The 20,722-nt window shown below is 41.5% G+C and overlaps 1 protein-coding gene and 1 long non-coding RNA gene across 2 annotated transcripts in view; one reads left to right on the top strand and one right to left on the bottom strand.

The window, feature by feature from the left end:
- DARS1 (aspartyl-tRNA synthetase 1) overlaps positions 1-9,331 on the top strand; it is a 75,356-nt gene extending 66,025 nt beyond the window's left edge. Inside the window, exons 10-16 of the mRNA XM_073305361.2 lie at positions 636-783; positions 1,780-1,926; positions 3,225-3,267; positions 4,738-4,818; positions 5,541-5,652; positions 6,890-6,961; positions 8,694-9,331. Coding sequence (XP_073161462.1) covers positions 636-783; positions 1,780-1,926; positions 3,225-3,267; positions 4,738-4,818; positions 5,541-5,652; positions 6,890-6,961; positions 8,694-8,785 — 695 coding nt within the window. The 3' untranslated portion in view covers positions 8,786-9,331. The remainder of the gene's footprint in view (positions 1-635; positions 784-1,779; positions 1,927-3,224; positions 3,268-4,737; positions 4,819-5,540; positions 5,653-6,889; positions 6,962-8,693) is intronic.
- A 3,297-nt stretch (positions 9,332-12,628) lies between these two features.
- Positions 12,629-20,705, bottom strand: LOC140895514 (uncharacterized). The gene is made up of 3 exons (XR_012154221.2): positions 20,163-20,705; positions 15,314-15,480; positions 12,629-12,909 (listed from the first exon to the last, which is right to left on the bottom strand). It is a non-coding gene; the product is annotated as an uncharacterized LOC140895514 (long non-coding RNA).
- Between the last annotated feature and the right edge of the window lie 17 nt (positions 20,706-20,722).

Here is a 20,722-nt window from a genome sequence, read left to right as displayed (position 1 = left end):
AAGTATCTACTAACTCTGTGATGCCAGAAGCTGATGATTCTTGATGAACATTCTTCACTTGTCCAATACCAAGCAGTTAAAAATATGCATAGTTTTTTACATTCTTTAAATTTATTTTAATTCCTAAAATGCACCCATCCTGTGTTTGTATATCTACCAACAACTTCATTTAAACAACACCCCCAATGTAAATTGGATTTAGAGCAAAGAACCCTAGGCCTTGATTTCCAATCTCCCTTTCCTCAAAAGCTTTTGAAAAACAGAAATAGTGTCTGCTGAGCACTAACATATATCTTTCTCAGAACTGTAAAACTAGTACATTTAAAGTTGGTAACTAGTGATTTATTTCTAAATTGGCAGAACAACTTCTAACGTAAGAGAACTAGAGATTTCTAAAGGTACCAAATGTTATAGTCTTGCTCATTACCAAAATTAAGCTCTGGGGACAGCCCATCTCTACAGGAAGAGTTGTATGTGGTTTTAAGTAAAAGGAATTGTCATGCTCACATACAGCAGTGCATGATTGATGCAAGACATGATGTGATTGTCTGAGTTATTTTTTGTAAATCAAAAACTATTGTAGTCATTTTCTTTAGGATACAAGATCATTCAGCATTTGTACTCTAATTTTACAGTGTTTAGAGCTGAGGACTCCAATACACACAGACACCTAACTGAGTTTGTTGGTCTGGATATTGAAATGGCTTTTAATTACCACTATCATGAAGTGGTTGATGAGATTGCGGACACCTTAGTACAGATATTCAAGGGACTTCAAGAAAGGTAAACAGAGCATTTTTCATTCCGTGAACAGCTTCATCTGCTTGAGATCTCTAGGGTCCTCACAGGAAAGTAGTGGGCGCTCCATCCTCGCTCTGTCAAATAACTGCTAGGAACCTGATTTATACCGAGAGCGCTTCAGAATTAAAGCTCTTACTCTGCTAGACTTGCCCTGTGCATCTTAGATTTTGGAATTCACTGAAGAATCAGGACAGGAAATGATCTTTTTCTACCTGGGGCTGTAATTCCTAGGGTATGTCAGAGGGCATTAAGAAAACTCACTGTTCTTCTGTTGGAATGGCCTCCTAAAAGAAATTATCTGTCCTCAAATTTAAATGTCCTTACTTTTGTGCACATACAAACTCTTTGTCCTTATTTTGATGTTGAGCTATATATTTGCTCTTACAGAAATTTTTTTAGAATCCTGTTTATTGTAGTAGTCAGCATTATCTGCTATGAAAGCCAAGAACAGTGTATTCCATTTTTTGCTACATACCTCACATGACAAATCTAGCTCATCAAGTTCTGGGAGGAAATCTAACATCCATTTACAGATTATACAGTATCTTGCTGCCAGAAACACAGATCTTATTACCCGACCAAAAGGAAATCTGCTTTTTTAATGTTGGATTTACGTAATACTTAATTTCAAAGGAGTAGAGCTAGTAAAGAGGGTTGGGTTTTTTTGTTTTGTTTTTAAGAGCAATGATTATGAGGAATAATCTGGTCAGTCAGTTACTTCTTGAGAGAGGAATGAAGCAGCAAGAGTAGTGTTAAAATATTTAACTTCTGTAATATTTAAATGGGGATTGCATTATCTTGGATAACATTCAGTTTTGATTATATAGAACTCTCCTAGAAACTGCTTCAAATTAGTTTTTGTGTGTTGCAAGAGTGACTTCTTGTGGCAAAAATATGCACTGCAATTGTAAGCTTATTGCTCCACTGCAAATTAAATACCTCTCCTCTCCGCCCCTCCTCCCTCCCCAATGTATACAGGTTTCAAACTGAAATTCTGACAGTGAACAAACAGTTTCCTTGTGAACCATTTAAGTTTTTGGAGCCAACTCTGAGGCTGGAGTACCGTGAAGCTCTGGCTATGCTCAGGGAAGCTGGAGTAGAGATGGGTGATGAAGACGATCTAAGGTACATACATATTGTTGGAATGTAGCACAATCTTGTAAAAGTGGTCTAGCACCATCTGTTGTTAAGGTGTCAATTTTGCATTGTGTGACCAAAGAGCAGGAGAGCACATCACAAGTTTTGAAATGAAGAATAAACTAGACCATATCTGTTAAAAAATTAAAGTGACTGAATGTGAAAATAATAATTTTTTTTTCCACTGTAGATTTTATACCTTAGAAAGCCCTGGAACCCAACACAAAACAAACTAAAAGTACGAAGGTTTCAGAGTAACAGCCGTGTTAGTCTGTATTCGCAAAAAGAAAAGGAGTACTTGTGGCACCTTAGAGACTAACCAATTTATTAGAGCATAAGCTTTTGTGAGCTACAGCTCACTTCCTCACATCTGAAGGAACACTTCAAAACATCTGAGGAAGTGAGCTGTAGCTCACGAAAGCTTATGCTCTAATAAATTGGTTAGTCTCTAAGGTGCCACAAGTACTCCTTTTCTTTTTAAAAGTACGAAGAGGGTGGAACTCCTTTTAAGAATAAAACACTTTTCTGCCTAGCAGTGGCAGGAATCTGTGCGTGATTTTAGTTCAAAAACTCTCCAGTCAAAAATCTTGCTTATTAATCACTCCTTCTACTATGGAAATTGGCTATACATTTTTTCCTGTTTAACGTTGGTCCTGATCTAATTCTCACTGATATCAGTGGAAGTTGGATAAAGGCCCTGTGGGTTCACAATAGCTTCCAAGTACATTTACTACATTAAAACATTTCTGTTCTTTCACATATGTACAAAAACATAGAGGTGTGTGTTACTCTACAGGTAAATAAAAATAACAGATCTCTGCCCCCAAAAGGTTGCAGTCTAAGGGCACAATATTGCAAAATGCTTATTTCCATATCTAAGTGGTAGCATTTTACACCCATTTTACACAAGTGTCAATGACTGTGCAAGGTGCACGGCAGTGGGGAATCAGGCCCATAGTCTTTCACTAATCAAAATAATGTGAGAAGAACTAGCAAGGTAATAGCAAGCACATATGTAGATATTAGTTAATTCAGGGGGGTTATATGTCTGCAAAGTGGGATGTTTTAGGACACTACCATACTTCATTTAAGAACACAAAGAAATGTGATTAATGTTTTTAAAATTCTGAGTTGTAGGATCTAAAAATATTCAGGAACTATTTGTATGTTTTCCAAGGGAGGGTGTGGGGGAACCCATCAGATATAAATCTGTTTAGTTCTTTGAGGTGTATGTCTGGTAAAGGTCTAAGTTGATATATTCTGATGGTGAGAATATTTCTTTTCAGCACACCAAATGAAAAGCTTCTGGGTCGTCTGGTGAAAGAGAAGGTAACTATCACTTCAGAATAAATTACTCTCTTTATTAAAACTGAAGGTTAATCTCAACATAGAAAACTAGAGAGAAATATCTGTTTTGTACAAAACAGCTTTTTGCATCTTTAATTCAGGCTGTTTTCAGAACAGGCCAGAGTCATTTGGGCAGCATTCTATGATTGACATAAGACTTCCTCAATGATTATTGTAGTTAGTCGTCCCCAAACTTTTGAGGGGCGTGCCCCCCGCTTACCCCTGTCCGTACCCCTTGGGGCTGGGAGTGGGGCTGCAGGTCTGGATGGGGGGAGTGGGAATGTGGACGGGGTAAGAGGGTTGAGGTTGGAGTCGCAGCTGGGGGTGGGTCTGGGGCCAGGAGTGGGGTTGAGAACAGAGCTGCAGCAAGGGGCCGAGGCTAGGGGCGGGAGTAGAGCTGCAGCTGGCCACGGTGGGGGCCTGCAGCCTGGTCCACGGCCAGGTGCACCACCGGTCCTGGCCCCGGCCTCGGCCCCAGGCCTGGAAGAGAGCTGCAGCTGGGGGCAGAGGTGGGGCCAGGAGTGGAGCTGTAGCTGGGGTGCCAAGCCCCTGGCTGGGTGTGGAGCCGCACCAAAGCTGGGGATAGGGCCAGGTGCAGGGCTGGGGCTGGGTGATGCTCCCTCCCCGCCCCCCTACGGGGTTGCTGTGGCCTCCCCAAACGTTTCTACACACCTTCCGAGGGGGGGTGCACCCCACAGTTTGGGGATCTCTGTTCTAGATATGTGTGCGAGGTGTTTTTTTTTTTTTTTTTTTTACTATTCATCAATCTATTGACAGTTTATTTTCTTTCACATGAATAATTGTTCTTAAAAGCAAACTATAAAGTAAATATTTGAATATCTTTTTATTGGGTTTTTTAATATTTATTTTTTACCATCTCATAGATTGTAAATTTCAAAATGATAATGCTTTAAAAAACTACTCTTCCCAGAAAAGATTTTTAGTTGCTCTAACCAAAACACAATGTGAGTTTCTCCTGGTAGTTTTGCAGTAACTAGTTCACTGATAAACATCATTCTGAGTACATTCAACCTGGTGCACTAAGAACATAAATAAAATGTAGCCCTTTAGTCTGGCTTCCATTAGGAATGGTGGGAGAAGGGAAAATCTGTGTTTGGCAAATTTAGAAAAAACACCACATTTATTGGGACAAGGAATTTTATATTCAAGAATGCTAGAGCTCATTTTTGTGTCCAAAAATCTAGTAAAGATAGTATAGTAGTACCCCTTTTTAACTATTGTTTTTCAAGCTAAGATATGGTGAAATAAATGGACCAACTGTTTCTCCTTTTCTTAAATTGTGCAAAAGTTAATAAAAAGATGAGGTTTTAAACTAACAGACCTTTTGTTTAGATTTAAAACAATCATTGATTGTGGCTTCCTCTATGTAACCCTCACCTCACCCCATTTGATCTAGTATTCACTTTATTAAAATATTTGGTCTTCTTACAGTATGATACAGACTTCTATATTCTTGACAAATATCCTCTGGCTGTGAGGCCTTTCTATACAATGCCGGACCCAGGAAATCCCGTAAGTAAAGTTGTGTAGTGTTGTCAGTGTGAAAAAGCAAAGTTTTAATCTAGCTATGAAAACCTAATCTGACAAAGCACAGCTGAGTTAAAAACTTTTTTTATGTGATCTGCAGTTCCAATAAGATTTGTTATTCACATTGGTATTAGGAGTAAAACAATGTCTGATGGGCCATACATGTATTACAGTTACATTTACTAGTAAAAATCTGCCAGAAAGAAAACAGAGCTGTAAATATTAGAAACCTGTAGGAGAAAACTTCCCAGCAGAGTCCTTGTCTAATAGAGTACTGCTGTTTCTGTAGTCACTAATGCATGGAGAGCAAAACTATTCTTACAGGGGAATAAAAGCTGTAGAGGAAGCTATGTTTTCTTTAGTTTTTGTATGGAGTCCCCAAATTGTTGCCAGAATGGGCTCTGCATTTTTACATTTGCTGAAACTCCAAATATAAATGTTGTGATTCTACAAAGAGGGAGGTGGAAGAATTCAGGTTCATAAATCAAGTTTGTCTGAATGTGATGACAGGAAGCAGAGCTGAATTTACTTACTGATGCTGCTGCAGCCCACAGTACTTCACACCGTCATCTCGCCGCATCAAGTATCATAGGTGAAGTTACTGAAAAGTGCATGTTGGCTGGTTGCAGGCTGAGCAGGTGTCAGTGGGAAATGCACCCTTCTCTCCAACTTCAATCACTAATGAAATGCAAACTTTTCCTTTCCAGAAAAACTCCAACTCCTATGATATGTTCATGAGAGGGGAAGAGATTTTATCTGGGGCTCAGAGAATTCACAATCCTCAGCTGCTGACAGAAAGAGCCCAGCATCATGGCATTGGTAATAAAATGTTTAAACTTCGAAAGATTATATATTGTGAGATAGAATTTGTTTTTTCATATGACTTCCAAAATCTGTGCAAAGCATTGGTAATGAGGGAGAGAACAGTTCAAAATTGAAGCATGAAATCAAAACCTTTTTCTCTATATCTGTCTTTAGTTTCAGGCATGACAGGCATACTCCTTGTCTGAATCATTTGCATCAAGAGAGTTCTGAATGTTTTTTTTATACCTTTCAGGAAAGATTTTGAGACAGTTTGATATCATAATCATGTGCAATATTGCAATAGTAATACTGACTCTTGCACAACATTAACTAATTTATTTCTAATTTAACCATTTTTAATCCATTATATTGTTAATCCTTATGAAAAACATATAAACTATTTTCTAAGAGCTGTAGAGAGTACAGGAAGTAGGAAGGCCTTCTGCAGCAACAGACAGGGCACTCTTACCAGAGCAAGTCCCACCCTGGCATGGTTACCTGCAGCTGTGAAGTCATGCTGATTTCTGGTATACCACTTTCAGTGCAACTCCCCACTGTTGGTGACCCTTGGGCTTTGAACCAGTAAGAGGGGAAATGGGTCATGTTGGGAACATCCATCAGTGGAACTGGGGAGGGAATCAGCATGGATGCAGCCTGAATAATAGAGGGAGACAGAAGAGAATGTGTGGAAAACAGAAGTGAATCAGCAGAGGTGAGGTGAGTATTGAGTTGGGCTACTTTGTGAAGGGTAGCAAGTAGGGTGGCAGTGCATCTATCTTGGAGGTAAGGAACAGCAGCTGGGAGAGGTCTCCTGCTGGTGGCTGTGAGGAGACAGAGAAGCTGAAGAGGGTACACTGAGCTTCAGCTCCTCAGTATAGTGTACCAGCACGAATGTTCCATTATATTCCTTAGCTCTGTAAGGGTTAAGATCGCCATGATGTACAGTAGAGGCCTAGCTGTCATTCCACTATAAAAGGCATTCCCCAAGTAAATCACATCAGGGGACTTCATGGAGTTTCATAAATTAAAGAGAATATTCCATATAAAGTCATAGCTTCCAGACAGTGCTTCATTATTTACATCTGTTTGATGGCTACAGACTGACATCTGGTTTCACAGCTTCATTGCCCAGTTTTTGTTTTGTAGAATCATTATAGACACATCCAAGCATTTAGTCTTTGGGCTTCTTTGAGTATATTAGTAAGATAAAACATTAGCTCTGCATGAAAATAAAAATTATTTTCATCTCTAGACTTGGAGAAAATAAAGGCTTACATTGATTCCTTCCGTTTTGGTGCACCTCCCCATGCAGGTGGTGGGATAGGTAATGTATCTGCCTTGATTTTATTTTTGCTAGATTCCAGCCCAAGTTTAACTTCAGATGGTCAGTCTCAAATAACTTTATTTATGATTACAGTAATCAATCAAGTGTTCAGAATAAAATTCAAAAAGTTAACCTGGATGTATGGTGTGGCCTTGGTGAGCAACATCGTAAGCTCCTTATCTAAGAATATTTAAGGAAAAAAGCTTAAATTGTGAGCATTAGTAATTTCATAAAATGGAAAATATTGAGGGAACAATCTGCCAATGTTCAAAGACACATGAGCACAAGAATAAATCACTTGTTAGTCACATTGATCATTCTTATTTCCAACTTTAATAAAGAAATACTCTATTTTGTATGATTTATTATAACTGACTTAAAGTGAATAAAGATAGTGGAGGCTCTAGGCCCCTCATTGCTTTTGATGAAGCCATTCTGAAGTCAGGAGAAACCAGTGATTGCTTTTATTTTATTTATGGTGAAGTTACTCAGCTGAATCTCATTGATCAGCTTTGGCTGCAGCTACTTGTTCAGCAAAGATACTGAGGTTTAGGGGCTTCCTATGTGTGAGCATTTTAAATATTAAAGTGAACAAAAATGAGAGAATTTTTCGAAGTGTATAGCATTAAATTTTAAAATGCATGTTAAGCACAGCAATTTGCAATTGCACACACTGGTCTCAGCAGCAAAATGTAACCTATTCATGCATTTTGAAATAGAGTTCTGTATGTGTCCTAAACACAATAAGTGCCCGAAACCAATGCTCTTTGTTCCGGTCTCTCTTTGCATGGGTGTCTTATCTTTGTAAAATGAATTTAGAAAATTCTAAACAAATTTTCAGAAAAATTTCTAAATCAGATATTTTCCTCAGTAATTAGATTTATAAGAAATTGTAAGCAACCCATTGCAGAGAGGGCTTTATATAAGATGCAACTGTCAGTGAGCTGGAAAGGCAGCTTGAACAGTGAAGTGGCAGCATTTGCTGATGTCCTGACCAACATAATAATTATCTCTAGAGAAGACTGTGAGGAACTTTAGAGAGACCTAAAAAAGCTAGGTGAATGGGCAGCATGATGGCACATAAAATTCAGCGTTTATAAATACACAATACTGCACACTGGAAGGAATAATAATTTCAGCTACATCCAGTAGTAGGTATGAGTTCTAAATTGCCTATAACCACTACGGGATAAGGAAGAAACTTCCCCTCAGCATAGGTTATTCCATAGTTGTCTACTAAAGTTTCTGACACTTTGCCCTGAAATATTTGGTACTAGACACTGTCAGAGACTGCTCGGATGTGTACTGGCATCTACTATGTTCTTAAGACAGCACTCCTGTCTCCCTCATTTTTTTCTCTCTTCTCCATCTTTATTATTATTATTATTTATTTATTGTAGCACCCAGAGGCTCCCAATGAAGTTGGGACTCCATTTTGTCCTTTAGTGCTCACCTACTTAGTGTGCATAGCCCAATCCAGGTACACAGTAACTAGTTTTATGAGGCAGAGTAACACATGGCAGAATGTGTGTGGTGTTGGGAAACTTTCATTTTTTCGGTGCTAGTTCCATTTTGTAGTCAGTTATACTGATACCTCAGAGCAGTTGTATGCCCTATTGTGTGGTGGTCCTTACTCTGCTGTGTATAAAGCTTGCTAGAATTGCTAACGGTGTGTTCATGTTGTCAAGAGTTAGAAACTAATGAGTGACTAGACTGGATTTAATTTTTGCAGGGTTGGAAAGAGTAACTATGCTCTATCTGGGACTGAGCAATGTTCGTCAAACCTCCATGTTCCCTCGGGATCCCAAACGACTAACTCCTTAAGATGTCTGTCTGAAAGCTTCCTCCAGTCCCCTGCTATTGATCAGCCTATACCCTGACTACTTGTAATATGCACTAAAATAAGGAAGACAAATCTACTGAAGTGCCACAACAATAACATTTTGAATCCTTCACTACCATCTGTTTAAAGGGAAGTATTTTAATAAATCTGGACTCTTTGCAATAGGTGTGTGTACATTTTTTATGTAATACTTACGTTCAGTTAATGTTATACTAATGCATTACTTAGTAAGTTTCTAAACACTTCAGTTTTAATAAATTGTTTGTGCAATAAAGATTACAAAGATATGAATTTTTAACTTACAACAAAAAGACTGTATATCCTCTAGTGCAGTATTTGATTGAAGTTTAAACAATAACTGTATACAATGGTAACCTAAAAAGCAGGCAGAAAGTAGCAAGTTGCTAACTAATTTGCATGATAAACTGAGTATTATGAAAAGCAGGTGAAAAGATGAACTTTCTTAACTAAAAGTGTTCATACTAAATTGTAAAAATAGATTGCAGTAAAACTCAAAGTAAATTATCTGTACCGTATCTGTCTTTTTTCTTTGGGTTAATATAAAATAATCCTGAGCATACAGAAGTTGTTTGGAAAGAGATGCTACAACCACCTGAAGTTTAATTGGTTTATTTTTTTTCTTTTTGTATATAACTCCTTCAGAAAGTAATATAAAGACAATGGGACCACTCTTGGTTTTAAGATAGTGTGTGTATTACCCATGTATGTGGTAGGAACCTGCCCCGTCCCTGTCAGGAGGGGGTTAAAGACCTACTCTGGGCAGTCAGCTCCAACCCCACACACCTGTGAGGCCTGCTCCACCAGGAGAAGGCCATCTCCTTAAAAGTGAGTATCTAAACCCAGTAAGGAGGATACAGAACTAGTTCACAGAACTCCCTAAACCCACAGAGCAGGGACTGCTGACTAGAAAAGACATTTAAGATTCTCTGCTGCCTGGACCCTCTGGATAAGTAGATAGACCTTGTTTACCTTGTTTATTTTCTTCTTTTACTTAGAGCCCAGGAAACTCAGCCTGGTCCCTCAGCCTGACAAGGGGTTAGAAACCCAGCCCTGACAACTGACCCCATTGCCTTGCAAGGAAAATAGGGCAAAGCTGGACTTTTTGTGAGTTACAGAACTGTACAGGGAGGGAGGAAGGAACTGCTTCCCTGATATTTACAACTCAGGGGACACAGCCCCCTCTTTGGACCAACACTATAGCAAATCCTGCTGCAAGAGAAAGGTGTTGGGGCAAAAGAAGCACCCAGAAAGGGGTGCTCTAAAGGTAAAGCCTCTGACAACATACAAAACAGGAATATCTAAAGGTAAAGCCTCTGACAACATACGAAACAGGAATATCTGAGGAGAAATCAGCAAAAACATTTCAAGAGGAATGCATAGAAAATGAATTTTAAAAAGAGATTCCCATGAGGTGGTTTCTTAGTGTCCGGTCCTTATGGAATAGTTAGTAAAAGAGGGAGAAAGTTTTTAACATATTTACACCATCATTTTAAGACAGGAGAATAATGTGAGCCAATAAATATTGTGTTCTGTTAATTATAACTCCCATGAGCAGGACGAACTGAGCATTCCGCCACTGTTTTGCATCTCTGATGCATAGAACTGAAAAACTATATTTTTTATTGTTCATTTTTTAAACGTGTAAATTATTTCCCCAACACAGTGTTACCGCCTGAAAGCTCTTGTATTAACTAGTCTTTACTTTTAAACAACCCATGTAGATATAGGGAAAAAGATTCAAATTAGGATTGATTATTGCCCACAAGCATCAGTTTGTGGAGCAATTTAGTCATATTCTTCCTTATTTCTAACACTGACCAGTTTAAAAAAAAAAAAAAAAAACCAATTTGCTTGAGATTGTTTTTTTCCATCTCTCAATAGTTTGGTTTTTTTAAGCCTACCAAGGTCAGTTGTTCCTTCTCAGAATGATGCATTGCCTTCTATAATGAAATAAATTAAAATTATTAATCTTTGTATATATGAAATGTCTACTCGCAAAATCTTCAGAATGAGCATTTTGTTTTGTTAGAAACATAACTCCAGTGAGGCTATTATCTGAAGTAGCCTCACTCACAAGGTAAAATGGATGAGGCAGGGGGCAAGAAGCGCGGGGAGGTGGATGGGAGCAGGGGCCGGCCCTCCATACAATTTTGGAAACCCAATATGGCCCTTATGCCAAGAAGTTTGCCCGCCCCTGTTATAAAATGTTGGCCTTAACATTTAACATGTTTAGAGAGCCTTCTATAGGAGGAACTTTAAAATCAAGATGGCAACAACACTTAGCATCTATAAAGTGTTTGGGGAAGCAGGTACTGGTTATAATACAAGGATCAAATTATGTGCAGTTGTGGAGCATTTTTCAAAAAGGCTAATCAGTTTTTGCAATTGCCATCTAACAAGGCTTTAACCTTGAATGTTTTGTGATGGAGTTCTCTAATAAAACATCAGTTTAAGATGCCAAAAGCTTTGATAGAAGTCATGCAATTCAGAGAATACACTGCACAGCTTTGCTGTTGTGGTGATTGACTGTGGAACTTTCCCAGAATTATTAATTTATGTTTAAAATCTGTTACAGTGTCCCAGTTGTATTTAACAAAGCTACATGGATTATAAATACAGCTGATTATTACAGATTTATTACTAGCTTCAAAAGAGTTGTTTATTCAGCTAATCTAATGGGGATTAATCAAATTCAATTAACTTTTCTCACAGAGAGCTGGTAATGTGTCTGGGTGACAGGTTTTTTTGGAAGCCCCATTTGTGATAAAAATCACTGCCTCATGTTTTGTGCCAAAAAAAAATTGAGGAAAGACTATGTTTCAGAAAGAATTAAATGCAGGTTGCCTTTTTTTCCTTTAGCCATGTAAGTATGCAGCATGTTTGGTGCATACATACCATGTAATCACTGTGGGTACTCTCTGGCAATGTGCTGTATCTGTTTTTCCATAGGAGCTGTCCTAGCTCATGTTTCAGTTCAGTTTATTCACACTTGCTACACTAGGGCCATATTTAGGATGTGAGGCTGGACTCCTCTATATGCATAATCCTTTACGTGCAATTTCCTCTTGGCTGCCTAAAAAATAATTCACAAGAACAAATACTTTCTACATTAAGATTTATATTCTGCTCTGGTGGTGGGTTTTTTTTTAATGTGGGAGTAAGTTTGGGTGTAAAACACTTTATTATAACATACAGTTAAAACTTTACAAATAGTTCTCCTACAATTGTATGGATGCTGTCTTGGTAAATATTTAATCTCCTATAGCAGATTTAGAAAAACTAATTGTGTGTAATCCTTAATTTCCACCAATTTTGGGGAAAGATCCCAAAATGTTAAACACTGATCTGCATGACTGCTTCCTTTATTCCAATCCAGACTTCTATTTTTTGTATTCTTAAATATATATAAGGACATCAAAGTCTCATGTGTAACTAGTCAAACATTCCAGAATCAGAAAGGATATTAGAGAGAAATAGCCACAGAGCCTCTGTAAAACTTGCTTTGCTTCTAAAATATTAATACAAAGTAAACCTAGGGGCTAGTTCTCTTATGAGAACACATCTGTATTCTTCATAAGAAAGTTCTCTGTCACGCTGGGCAGATTCAAAGGCAATTCAAAGCTGACAATCAGTGAGCCCAAGCTCTGCAGATCATCCCCTGGCTGCATAGAAACAGAGTCCTGCCTTTGCCAGCAGGAAGTCAGGCAGAAGCAAACTTTATTAATATTTCCATTCCTTTATTCAACTTTAGCAGTCAGAAGCATGAAGTTATGGGGTGGACCTACAGAGCAGTGGGCTTCCTGATTGACAGCTCTGAATTGCCTTTGAATCTGCCCAGCAGAGGGACAATCCACTTAGGAGTATTGCCAGGCATACTATCCTGTAGACCAGTGGTCTCCAAAGTTTTTGGATCACGCACCCCCACAGTGGCACTGAAGAAAGCAGAGGGGAAGACCAACCGCAGGCGTGCCGCCGGAGGGGAAGACCTGCTGCAGGCATGCAGAGCTGCTGCCGAAGAAAAACAACAGCGGAGTGCCGTCCGGCGATGCTCCTCCTGCCGCGCACCCCACTTTGGAGACCACTGCTGTAGACAATAAATTAGCAGAGAAACCAGTCTCATTAGGAAGCAAAAACCAGTTCACAGTGCTATTGAAAGTTGCTCTGAACATTAAGAGCAAGAGAAGTTGGTGCATTTTATTAAGAGGGTAGCTGGCTTTGATATCCCTATTCCTTTTTCCCCTCTGGCTGCCCCATTCATGCTTGCACTGGTCCTGCCTAATTACAGCTACCTGGCTTGAGTTTTGTTTTCTAAACATCTGTCCACTATTAGAATCTGGTCAAGGGTTCAGTTTGTAATGACAGTGCATGGGTGGTGTGAGGAGGGTTTGGGAAGCAGTACGCAGCTTCCATTAACTTGCATATGTTTTTTTTAAAAGACTTAAAGCCCCTCTACATATGAGAACCAAAACGAGAGTTGGATATTAGCATGAGTAATGTCCACATAACATGAGTATTCACATTATAAAGTTATATGTGGATGACTTTTACAAGTGTAGTAGCCATTAACAGGCCAAATAAGTCTCAACTAATTTATGCATTTTCTGCTAATTTCTGATGTCATGGCTTTTCTTTAACTTCACATTGACACACAGGGTCAGTGTTTACATTGCTAACAAAATAAACATCGTCCACGGTGGGGAATGTATTTGCTCCTTCTACCAATCTAGTGTATTGAGGTCAGAAGTGGAAACCAATGGAAATTACTCATCTTAAGTGACGATCCCCTTCCTGAATTCTGAAATAAAATATGGTGGAGAAGAGGGGACAGACTAGGTTCCACTAATGTTCCAAATAATGGCAGAGTGCCCTGATACCTTTGTTCTGTTGCTGTCTCATGTTACTGAAACATTAACTTCCACAGCAGCAAGGGATGGCCTTTAAAGAATGACTGAGATCATACAGAATACAAACATAAACTTTTCAGTGTGAGAGAGATGTATTGCGTAAATTTTATACCAAAGATCAGTGTAGCTGGATAAGGTAGATAATGGTAATGGCATACAGATAAAAAGCAAACAGTTTGCATAGTTGCTTACGTTTTTTGTCAGATCAAAAACTTTTATTACTTATCATGCTAGTGCCTTGAGCAGCAGGCAGTCTCTGCCTTGAACAGCTCACAATCTAATTTAGGGGTGGGAAAACTTTTTGGCCCGAAGGCCACATCTGCGTGGGGAAATTGCATTCAGGGCCATGAATGTAGGGCAAGGGGGTGGGGTGTGGGAGGGGGTGTGGTGTGCAGGAAGGGGCTCAGGGCAAGGGCTTAGGGTGCAGAAGGGATGCGGGGTGCAGCAGAGGGCTCAGGGCAGGGGGTTAGGGTGCAGAAGGAGTGCAGAGTGTTGGAGGGGGTTGGGGTGCAGGAGGGGGTACAGTGTGCAGGAGAGGGCTCAGGGCAGGGGCTTGGGGTGCAGGAGTGGTTTGGGGTGTGGGCTCCAGCCTGGTGCCACATAGCTTGAGCAGCTCTGGGATGGCAGTGGCACTAAGGCAGGCTCCCTGCCTGCCCTGGCCATATGTTGTTCCTGGAAGTGGCCAGTATGTCCGGCAGTGGCTCCTGGGGGTGGGGCAGGGCAGACAGCTCTGCTGCAAGCTGCTCTCACCTGTGGGTACCACCCCCAAAGCTCCCATTGACCGCAGTTCCCCATTCCTAGCCAATGGGAGCTGTGCAGGGTGGTGCCTGCAGGCAAGGGCAGCGCACAGAGCCCTCTGTCCCTCCTCCCCCACCAGGGGCTGAAGGGACATAGTGCTGGCCACTTCTGGGAGAGGTGTGGGGTCAGAACAGACAGGGATCCTGCCTTAGCCCCGCTGCACCATGGTGCTGGCAAGCCCGTGGACCAGACTGAAAGCCCTGACAGTCCGGATCCAGCTCACGGGCCATAGTTTGCCCTCCCCTGATCTAATTAGACACAGCAGACCCAAGATGGGGGAAGGAACATAACACAAACACACCGAACAATGTGATGGTTTGTTTATTTTGGGGAGAGGTGGGATAGTTATTGCTAACTTTGTAATACTTAAAAACTGGACACTTCCATGGGAGTGCTGAAACCTGCCCTGCCTCACCTCTTTCTGCCCGAGGCCTTGCTGCCCTCCCCCCCCGCCCACTTTGCTCCTCTTTCCCCCTCCCCCATTACTCAGTGCTCCCCCACCCCCCAAGGTTTGGTGGGACTCGCCTGCAGAGCTGGAGCTGGGAGCAGCAGCGGTCAGACGCAGGTAGGAGACGGCCCCAGCTGAGAAGGGACTGGTGCAGGTGATGACCTGGCACCTCCCATGCCCTCAGTAACCCGAATTTTGGTGTCCGGCCAGTAGATCTGACCAGATGCTGCCAGGTCCCCTTTTTTGACTGGACTTTGCAAACATGTATGTTACTATAAAAGGCACTCTTAGAACATACAACCTAATATTTCACCAGATGCACTGATTCATATTACTACCTGTTCATATTGGCTGCTTGTGTTAAAGGACCTGGATGTTGGCTTAGGGATGAACTAAACAGCATAGAGTCCAATCACCCACTCTGAACACACAAGGATTTACTGACAGACTGGCCAGTTTCCATTTTTCTTGGTTACAAGCAACAGCAGCCCCAAAATCCAGCTATCTATTAAAAAAAAAAAAAAGAAAAAGCTCTAAATACTGTTACTCATGGCAGTTATTGACACAAAGTGTACAGCCAACTAACTGACTATACTTGCAATTCGATATTAAGAACATTCAAGACACTAAATAACCAAGCTCAGTCAAATGTACTGTCTAAAGACAATACAGTATAGAACAGGATAAAGAGTTAATACATTGCCAATCCTTCCCAGGAAGTGAAATCTCACAATGTGTTTAGTTCATCTTACACAGAAGATGTGCATTCCAAATTCCTCCTTAAACTAGCTATTTTTCATAGGATGGTTGTATACAAGTTACAGAATCCTGTTCACATCACTTACAGTTGAACTAGCTAGCTTGTGCCAGCTTTGTCTTTGGTGCTTCCTGTACTTTCCTATTTTTCTACTGAAAATTAAATTCCAAACATGAAGGGGCATGTAGATACTCTCCAATACAAAGCATTCATACATCTTACATTATTTCCTTGAAACTCCCTTTGTTTCTAGATACTACATTTTAGAACATAATGCTCAGCTATTTAGCTTTTGACAGTTTTTGTATTTGCATAAGCCAAGGGCTGAGCTATACTTGTCCTGGAGCATTGTGGGATATATGCCTTAGCATATGTAGGCAAGAATAAGTATAATATAATGTATCATGATTGCCCAACACACATACACATTAGAGCAATTGCCCATTCAATGTGGAACTGGCATGAAAGGAGTTAAAACATTCCTGTAAAACCTTTAATATCTCCTGTGTTCACCTTACAGGTATTTAATCTTATCAACTCTTTCAAAAACTCCCATGTGCATTTACTGTAACACTTAATTATGTTCATATTTGGTTTATCTCCAGCAAAACTGATAATCCTACAGGTAGCTCTACTGGGGTTTATGATGGGTTAGTGGTGTTTTTTGTTTGTTTGATTTTCCTACTCTGGACTCATGTTCACTGTGGTAACTGATAGGTACATTTTATCTGCTCTTTTGATAAAATTATAAAGTACTGCAATTGTTCACATCACATGGTGTTTGTGTGACTGATTCCCCTGTTAACTTTGCACTCTGATCCTGTACTTCTCAAACTTTGCTTAGAACTGGTGATAAAAAGTGGGGTTACTTAGGGCTTGTTGAAATGTGCGTGGCAAGGTGAAGTCTAAATCTACAATGCACTAGCTCGCTGTGCACTAACTCAGTGTGAAACACCAGCAAATCAAAGCACACTACAGAACTTTAATGCATTGTAGCAGGAACCACACATCCAGTTAGCATGTGGCAAGATAGTGCACTATCCATTTACAACCCAGTCTGCTGTGCACTGACTGTCTGTATAGACAAGCCCTAATAAATCTTCCCAGGAACATCCTTGAAGAGAAATCCTTCTTACTTGAAGATGCTAGGCTTTGCTTCATGAGTTTTGGTTTCTGTCAAGGTTCATTCCCCACTCTGAACTCTATGGTACAGATGTGGGGACCTGCATGAAAAACCTCCTAAACTTCCTTTTACCAGCTTAGGTTAAAACTTCCCCAAGGTACAAACTATTTTACCTTTTGCCCTTGGACTTTATCGCTGCCACCACCAAACATCTAACAGGTATATAACTAGGAAAGAGCCCGTTTGGAAAGGTCTTTCCCCCCAAAATCCTCCCAAACCTTACACCCCCTTTCCTGGGGAAGGTTTGATAAAAATCCTCACCAATTTACATAGGTGAACACAGACCCAAACCCTTGGCTCTTAAGAACAATGAAAAAGCAATCAGATTCTTAAAAGAAGAATTTTAATAGAAGTAAAAAGAATCACCTCTGTAAAATCAGGATGGTAAATACCTTACAGGGTAATTAGATTCAAAACATAGAGAATCCCTCTAGGCAAAACCTTAAGTTACAGAAAGACACAAAAACAGGAATCTACATTCCATTCAGCACAGCTTATTTTATCATCCATTTAAAGAAATCAGAATCTAACGCATATCTAGCTAGATTATTTACTAAGTTCTAAGACTCCATTCCTGTTCTGTCCCCGGCAAAAAAATCACCCAGACAGAGAGAGCCTTTGTTTCTCCCCCCATCCAGCTTTTGAAAGTATCTTGTCTCCTCATTGGTCATTTTGGTCAGGTGCCAACGAGGTTCTTAACCCTTTACAGGTGAAACGGTTTTTCCTCTGGCCAGGAGGGATTTTAAAGGTGTTTACCCTTCCCTTTATATTTATGACACACACCCCCAAATCACAGATAGGGTGAAACGCTGGCTGTGATTTCTTCCTGAAGCTCTAGGAAAAAACAGAGTTAATAAGACACATGCACCTCTAAATACACTACCAAGACTAACAATATTTTCCACATCTCAAGGACGATTTTAACCAGTTGATTCTGGGAAACTTTCATGGGAGAGTGCATCAGCCACTTTGTTAGAAGCTCCTGAGACGTGTTGGATGTCAAAATCAAAATCTTGGAGAGCTAAACTCCACTGAATAAGTTTATTGTTATTTCCCGTGGCAGTATGAAGCCACTGTAGCGCAGCATGGTCGGTTTGCAGGTGGAAATGCCGTCCCCAAACATATGGACGTAGCTTTTCCAGAGCGTAGACAATGGCGTAATATTCTTTTTTACTGACTGACCAGTTGCTTTCCCTCTCAGACAGCTTCTTGCTGAGAAACACTACAGGGTGGGATTCTTGATCCGGTCCTTCCTGCATTAAAACTGCTCCCACACCACAATTGGACGCATCTGTGGTTACTAGGAACGGTTTGTCAAAGTCTGGGGCCCTTAGTACAGGGTCAGACATGAATCACAGAATCATCGAATATCAGGGTTGGAAGGGACTCAGGAGGTCATCTAGTCCAACCCCCTGCTCAAAGCAGGACCAATCTCCAACTAAATCATCCCAGTCAGGGCTTTGTCAAGCCTGACCTTAAAAACTTCTAAGGAAGGAGATTCCACCACCTCCCTAGGTAACGCATTCCAGTGTTTCACCACCCTCCTAGTGAAAAAGTTTTTCCTAATATCTAACCTAAATCTCCCCCACTGCAACTTGAGACCATTACTCCTTGTTCTGTTACCTGCTACCACTGAGAACAGTCTAGATCCATCCTCTTTGGAACCCCCTTTCAGGTAGTTGAAAGCAGCTATCAAATCCCCCCTCATTCTTCTCTTTCGCAGACTAAACAATCCCAGTTCCCTCAGCCTCTCCTCATAAGTCATGTGTTCCAGTCCCCTAATCATTTTTGTTGCCCTTCGCTGGACTCTCTCCAATTTATCCACATCCTTCTTGAAGTGTGGGGCACAAAATTGGACACAGTACTCCAGATGAGGCCTCACAAATGTCGAATAGAGGGGAACGATCACGTCCCTCGATCTGCTGGCAATGCCCCTACTTATATATCCCAAAATGCCATTGGCCTTCTTGGCAACAAGAGCACACTGTTGACTCATATCCAGCTTCTCGTCCACTGTAACCTCTAGGTCCTTTTCTGCAGAACTGCTGCCGAGCCATTCGGTCCCTAGTCTGTAGCGGTGCATGGGATTCTTCCGTCCTAAGTGCAGGACTCTGCACTTGTCCTTGTTGAACCTCATCAGATTTCTTTTGGCCCAATCCTCCAATTTGTCTAGGGCCCTCTGTATCCTATCCCTACTCTCCAGTGTATCTACCTCTCCTCCCAGTTTAGTGTCATCTGCAAATTTGCTGAGGGTGCAATCCATGCCATCCTCCAGATCATTTATGAAGATATTGAACAAAACCAGCCCGAGAACCGACCCTTGGGGCACTCCACTTGATACCAGCTGCCAACTAGACATGGAGCCATTGATCACTACCCGTTGAGCCCGAAAATCTAGCCAACTTTCTATCCACCTTATAGTCCATTCATCCAGCCCATACTTCTTTAAGTTGCTGGCAAGAATACAGTGGGAGACCGTGTCAAAAGCTTTGCTAAAGTCAAGGAACAACACGTCCACTGCTTTCCCCTCATCCACAGAGCCAGTTATCTCGTCATAGAAGCTAATTAAATTAGTCAGGCATGACTTGCCCTTGGTGAATCCATGCCGACTGTTCCTGATCACTTTCCTCTCCTCTTAGTGCATCAGAATTGCTTTCTTGAGGACCTGCTCTATGATTTTTCCAGGGACTGAGGTGAGGCTGACTGGCCTGTAGTTCCCAGGATCTTCCTTCTTCCCTTTTTTAAAAGATGGGCACTACATTAGCCTTTTTCCAGTTGTCCAGGACTTCCCCTGATCGCCATGAGTTTTCAAAGATAATGGCCAATGGCTCTGCAATCACATCCACCAACTCCTTTAGCACTCTCGGATGCAGCGCATCTGGCCCCATGGACTTGTGCTCGTCCAGCTTTTCTAAACAGTCCGGAACCACTTCTTTCTCCACAGAGGGCTGGTCACCTCCTCCCCATGCTGTGCTGCCCAGTGCAGCAGTCTGGGAGCTGACCTTGTTCGTGAAGACAGAGGCAAAAAAAGCATTGAGTACCTTAGCTTTTTCCACATCCTCTGTCACTAGGGTGCCTCCCTCATTCAGTAAGGGGCCCACACTTTCCTTGACTTTCTTCTTGTTGCCAACATACCTGAAGAAACCCTTCTTGTTACTCTTAACATCTCTTGCTAGCTGCACCTCCAGGTGTGATTTGGCCTTCCTGATATCACTCCTGCATGCCCGGGCAATATTTTTATACTCACCCCTGGTCATTTGTCCAATCTTCCACTTCTTGTAAGCTTCTTTTTTTGTCTAAGATCAGCAAAAAGGATGCAGCGAGGCCCTTGGCGAGCGGGCTCCGCCGCCCCTCCTGGAGCCTGTTCCAGAGGCGCCGTCCCTGGCAGTGACGCCTGCAGCCAGGCACACGTTTGCCGCGGGGTTTACCGTTGGCAGGGGGAAGCAACGCGAAGATCCAGCGCCACCCACTGAAATTTGGCCCGGTGGCGCCGCCGCCGTCACGACGGAGGGGCAGCTGGGACAAACCTGAGCGGTTCTCCTTTAAGTTGAAGGGAGGGTGGTTCTGCGGGGCACACAGTGTGAAAACTGCGGCCGGCAGGTGCCGCTGGTCGCCGGCTCAGCTCACAAGCCTGGAATCACAGAAACATCAGACTGGAAAGGACCTCGGGTCTGTTCAAACGATTAGCAACCGAAGAAAGGGACCGCCAACACTGCGCATGCGCAGCCGCTGCTGCCTGCGCTGCTGAGACATTCCGCAGCAGAGGCTCAGCTGTTGTTTTACTCTCTCTTCATTTGGCGTCCGCCG

The sequence above is a fragment of the Lepidochelys kempii genome, chromosome 11 (genome assembly GCF_965140285.1).
Source record: "Lepidochelys kempii isolate rLepKem1 chromosome 11, rLepKem1.hap1, whole genome shotgun sequence".
In the NCBI taxonomy this organism is placed as follows: Eukaryota; Metazoa; Chordata; order Testudines; family Cheloniidae; genus Lepidochelys; species Lepidochelys kempii.
The sequence above is the reverse complement of the archived record's forward strand: the minus strand, read 5'-3'. Positions and strand labels throughout refer to the sequence as shown.